At 43.1% G+C, this 6000-nt stretch overlaps 1 protein-coding gene across 1 annotated transcript in view; it reads right to left on the reverse strand.

Annotated features, from left to right (window-relative positions):
• The window catches only part of LOC121533932 (BMP/retinoic acid-inducible neural-specific protein 3), a 51102-nt gene extending 45430 nt beyond the window's left edge, over nucleotides 1-5672 (reverse strand). Inside the window, exons 1-2 of the mRNA XM_041840297.2 lie at nucleotides 5048-5672; nucleotides 4241-4577 (exon numbers count right to left, since the gene is read on the reverse strand). Coding sequence (XP_041696231.2) covers nucleotides 4241-4524 — 284 coding nt within the window. The 5' untranslated portion in view covers nucleotides 4525-4577; nucleotides 5048-5672. The remainder of the gene's footprint in view (nucleotides 1-4240; nucleotides 4578-5047) is intronic.
• Nucleotides 5673-6000: the final 328 nt, after the last annotated feature.

The following is a 6000-nucleotide window of genomic DNA, read 5'->3' on the forward strand; positions in this document are numbered from 1 at the left end:
TGGTGGTTCCAAACTTCTTCCATTTAAGAATGATGGAATGTTGGGGACATTCAATGCTGCAGAAATGCTTTGGTACCCTTCCCCAGATCTATGCCTCGACATAATCCAGTCTCGGAGCGCTACGGACAATTCCTTCACACCTCATATTTTGGTTTTTGCTCTGACATGCACTGTCAACTGTGGGACCTTATATAGACAGGTGTGTGCCTTTCCAAATCATGTCCAATCAATTTAAATGTACCGTAGGTGGACTCCAATCAAGCTGTAGGAAAATCTCAAGGATGATCAATGGAAACAGGATTCACCTGAGCTCAATTTTGAGTATCATTGCAAAGGGTCTGAATACTTATGTAATTAAGTTATTTCTGTATTTTATTTTTAATACATTTGCAAAAATTTCGAGTATTGTGTGTAGATTGCTGAGGAAAAAAATCAAATGTAATCCATTTTAGATTAAGGCTGTAACATAACAAAATGTGAAAAAAGTCAAGAGGTTTGAATACTTTCCGAATTCACTGTATATATAAATGTAGGATCTTAATTTGAGCCAGTTTGCTACAGCAGGAAAATAATAATCCTGCAGCAACAGGAAATGTGAATTATTATGTGGATTCTAATTAATAGATTGTTTTTGTAGGGGTTGGTAAATTTTCTGTTAGGGCAAATCAAGTCTGACATTTTAAAGCCTTTTTGTACAAGTTTGCATTTCCTGCTGTTCAGGAAAATTCTCAGCAACAAAAGAGTGATCACATTAAGATCCTACATCTGTATAGCTTATTCACACACACACACACACACACACACACACACACACACACACAAGACCATGCACATAAGCACACACAGCACCAGACTGCCATCAGCACTCCTCACCTCTTCACTTAGCTGCCCCTGAGAGTGAGAGTTCTGTCACCACCGACACACAGTGTAGGCTCTGGACAGACGCTACCATGGACCTCTGCTGCACAAACACACACACACATTGTCGCTATGGCAGAGGTGACACCACCACGGACCTCTGCCCCATATAACTCCCCCATCACACACTTGTCAGGAACCATAAGCCCTGTGCTCTATGAGCTCCTCGTCACGACTCCCCGAGCTACAGGGACACGCTACTGTGACTGTCCTGAGGCATCACTCAACCTTTGGCTGGGGGAGAGGAGAGGTTATCCAGAGTCTATATATTAACCATTTGAAGAGGTGGATGTTCTATGTGACTGGAAAATGGATTTGTGTGGCTATGTTTTGTGATTTTTAGGTGACTGAAAATTATTTCCCTCTTGGAGGACTATTCTATTCTATATTCAATGAGAACTGGCTGTTGCCTTAGGATGGCTCTGAAAATAAACCAGTGGCATGCAGAGTTACAGTAACCAGCCATTGAATGACACTATCGTATAATTCAATATTGTAGGCGTTTATCAAGACACCTCTCAATGCCTCTCCAGAACAAACATGTTTATGTCAGAGGCTATTGGACCTAGGCCTTCAGTGAGAAAAAATATCTTCCAAAACGTTGTATCAAACTCAGAAATCGAGACAAAGTACAGTCATAGCATCACTTTATGCACCCGACATTATATCTAGGTCTAATGCAGAAGAAGCAATGCTTTTTGTTGACATCATGAATTAATCAAACAGGGATTTCACTCGCAAAGAGACATAACAGTACCGGCACAAAATAATGTGACCCGCAACAACAACCACACTGCGCAACCAATTAATGGTAGCCCACACCACCACTATCACACTATCACCAATAGCAACAACAGTCAGTGACACATCAAAGGATGTGACAGCTAGGCTCGTGGTCCTGAAAAGACAGCAACCGTTATACCTGCACACTCCATGTAGGAGATCGCACATTTTATAAAACATAGGCCTATATAGCACGGCCGATAGAAAGACAGCAGTCACACAGCAAAATAATCAAATCATCCCATTCACTCTGACATTTTTCTTTTTTTTAAACGGTCTCACCCGTTGCAAGTCAAAATGCGATTGGTTGATTCCACTGTCAAAGAATTCTGCTCTAATACAGTTGAATGGCAGAGGTATTGAGGGGGTTCGTTTATCTGGCAAGGGTTACCCCGGTGGGAGGAGTTTAAACCAGGTGAAAAGTGATTGCATTCGTTTTGGAACTGGGCTGCCTCCCGGGCGTGAGCCAGGTGCCTTGCTCTAGCCGACAGCGAAGTCGGCTCAAAACAAAAGTGACGTATTTAAGCACGTGGAGTGATGAGTAGGATTCTGTGTTTTCACATGCAAAGTGATTGCTTTTGATAAAAAACTCTTTACATGCCTTCCCAAAGAAAACTAGTTTGAAAATTCAAACATTTATTTTTATGAAAAACAGATGCTGCCTTGTTGATAACATGACAGAGCGGCGCAGATCACCATTTGATTTGAGAAGGGCACTCTTCCCTCCCCGCTTTCGCCCGATGACGTGACGGGCCATTGCCCGGTTCAACCCGGGCCACCATAATATAACTCCCTCCTTCTGTTTGGCATCTGAAGGCCTAGCCAATGGCTAATCTATATAGCTAGATTTATCTCCCCAGAAACCACCAAAGAAAAATCCTAATTGGTTATTTTTTCCTCTTCAAAGTTAACACTTTCCTTTCCAATACAAACTGAAGACATTAAATCAGATAATCATTGAAAATAATAGAATAATCAGAAAACCATTGAAATACTATTGAAAATATATAAATGAAATAGAAATTAAAGCTACATTTGTATTTAAAAAATACAACAATGATTTGATCAATCCTTAGGCCTTCTCTGAAGGCCCTTATGGTTCCTCACTGGTTTGTGTATCTAATTAAACATTACACGCCATCACTTCTTAGATCAACTGGAGTCAAGGTAATTTTCAGCTAAGATGATGTGTTGGAATATGTTTACATCTTAACTGTGGATGGTCGGAATTAAAGCATAGCGATATGTACACAAATTAAAAACAGCTACTGTACTTAAGTTTTTTGGCCACGACACAACAATACAGTTACAAAAGACAGATAATAATGTAATATGTAAAAACTCTTATGGTTGATTTATAGTCTGTACTGCTGCTTAGCTCAAAATAACTATCGCTTGCACACGAGAACGGAGAGTTTCTTACATATCACAGTCCTCAATAAGGGATGAGAATCACTGAGGTGTTGCAATTCTAAGATACTATTGCCCTTTCTCTTCCAGAGTCAGCAGGTGTAGCTCTGTGCTAAGAGTCACCAGCAGGGGGGAGTAAGGCACAGAGAGTGAGAGAGAGAAAAGAGCGAGAGAGACAGAGCTAATACTTTCACAGTCCTCTTGACTCCCTTTCCCTGGTCCTGACTGAAAAGGTCACTGGAGCACTGGAAAATATTTACAGGTTTGTGTGAGCGAGAGAGAGACAGAGAAAGAGTGTGTGTTGGGGCAAGTTACACAGAGCCAGAGAAAGGGATGAGACAGAAAGACAGACAGATTACCAGATCAGAGAGAGAGAGAAAGAGAAAGAGAGAGCGAGAGATCGGAGTAACCAGAGCAGCGCTACATTCCCCATCTGTGCCTGGCCGTGTCAACTCAGCCAGCTGCCAAACACGACTGTGTGTCAGTCAGGACACTTTAGCTGGTATCATATATTATATATAATTATATATCATCCACTATGCTGTTCCAGCAAACCCATGCCACGACAACATCACACACACACACGAGGGACACACGTGCAAAAGCACACACACACCGCACACACACCCACACGCCTTGCACGAGAATGGAAAAATCACAACAAACACTATAGGTATGGACAGGTGACAAAGCATACAGCACTCACTACATCAAACAACCCCAGTATTCACCCCCTGACCTTGCCAGCAGTCAGTGCAGTATATGTTATTGATGAAGAACACTGGTTGTGAGCTGCGATATATGCGGCCACTCTGTCAGACTTTGCAAACTGCCTCGTCCTTCCTGTTCTTTTGAAACTAGAAATGCCAGCTGCAAGGCTAAACCCCTCTGCTTCGTAACACAAACACACTGGCAATCTCACCTGTAACAATGTCACCTGTACAGGTATCTCTAAACCATAGTGTTGATCTTACTCTGAACATTTTACATTTTAGTCATTTAGCAGACGCTCTTATCCAGAGCGACTTACAGTTACAGAACCTTGCTACTCAACAAACTTTCGATGATCTCACCAGTCTCTCTCTAAACCCTGCAGCCATCTTTACTTAAGCCATGCAGCCAGACTCACCTGTATATCTTGTACTTGGTGGTGAATCCTTGCTGGTAGCGCTCCGTAAAGTCAGAAAACTCCTGGGAGTGATGAAAGGGCCCTTTGTCAGACAGGAGCCAGGCGAAGGGCCCCGTGGCATCGCTGGAGCCCGCTGCCCCTGCAGATGCCCCAGCTCCTGCCCCGGCCCTGCTGGCCCCCGCGGCCGCCACCCCTACCACCCAGGACTGTAGGAGGCTTAGAGCTGTACACTCCCATAGAACCATCAGAGCCACCCGTCTAACAGTGATACACCGGCCGCTCATGCTTCCCCCGCACCCGACGACTCCTCATTCTCCCCAAACTTCTCTCCCCCTGTCCTGAAGGAGAGGAGGGAGACAGAAAGGAGGGTTAGATGTTAGAGAAGGGGATGAGGTTGTAATGAGAGTAATAACCAAAGGCTAACATGTCATCACAGTGTGTGTGTGTGTGTGTGTGTGTGTGTGTGTGTGTGTGTGTGTCTGATACTGTGCTTGTGTCATCACAGTGAAAATACTGTAGGTACTAGGAGCTTGTCATTTCTTGACCTTCCATTATCTAGGCTTCCTGACTGTATTTTTCAATAAGGCTTTTCCAAAAAAAGCTGATCTCCTGAATTAGCACTATGCGATTTAAATACTATAGTGTAGTGTGTTTGTAAATTATCTATACGTTTTCCAATCAATAAACAGCCAAATTCATATAATCATGTAAATAGCCTTTTCTACACAGGTGTCAAATTGTCTACAATTAATAGGCTGTTGTATTTTCACACATCCGTGGTATGACATTAGTAGAAAGCCATTTTACCTGATTCTGCTTGCGGTGTGGGACTAAGCTTATCAGTGAAGTTATTGTTACAATTTCTCTCCAGCGGATCTTCTGAGTGGACCGTAAAGTTGTGATCAGCGCAATGCATAAGATAACGCGCATGTGATGGAGACCCAACTGGATAAACCTCCGTTTACATGGTCAGATGCTCATACGCTATATATCACGGCCACGGGAAGTTAGAGAAATAGCGACTGAGCGACATCCACCTGAATGGCTGGAGCTCCCTCTCACCGCATCATTCCTCCAGTGGGTAGGCTACCCTCGATTATGTAAAATCCAAAGGAAGAAGAAGGCAACAGTGCACCGGACAGAGACGAACAAGGGCGCGCCACTCATTCAACCGGAGGAAAAATAATTGCCACCTTCCAGTTGAATCTTCTGTTGTTTTTTTTCCGAGGGACAAGAAGTTGTTTATGATGTTCCTCAGAAGAAAAAACTAATTTATGCATAAAATAGGTGGTTGCTTTCCTCTCAACGTCAAAAAAGCCAAATGGTCTTCTTTTCTAATTTATCTTTACATTTGATTGGAGAGACGCACTTGGAGCACTGGAGTGCGATGCTCTTGTATTCCAGTCAGTTTAGTAGCATGTATTAGAGTGATATTCGCTGGCTTGCTCTCTAGCACCGTTAAAATGTCCAATTTATTCCCAAACCGAGCCCACTCCACTCCCCATTGGCTGAATGGAGATAAGAGAGGCAGGGTTTAGGTCTGGCTGTATAATGTAACGGATGGTCAAGAGATTACCTATAGAATAGGCTCCTCACTTCTGTCAGAATAAATCAGGGGCCATTCGTCGAATACAAATATTTGAGAGGCAAAACATCTGACTGTCGGCTACACAGCTCAGTTGGTAGAGCATGTTTTTTGCAACGCCAGGGTTGTGGGTTCGATTCCCACTGGGGGCCAGTATGAAAAAAAAAAAATATAT

The sequence above is a fragment of the Coregonus clupeaformis genome, chromosome 20 (assembly GCF_020615455.1).
Source record: "Coregonus clupeaformis isolate EN_2021a chromosome 20, ASM2061545v1, whole genome shotgun sequence".
Lineage (NCBI taxonomy): Eukaryota > Metazoa > Chordata > Actinopteri > Salmoniformes > Salmonidae > Coregonus > Coregonus clupeaformis.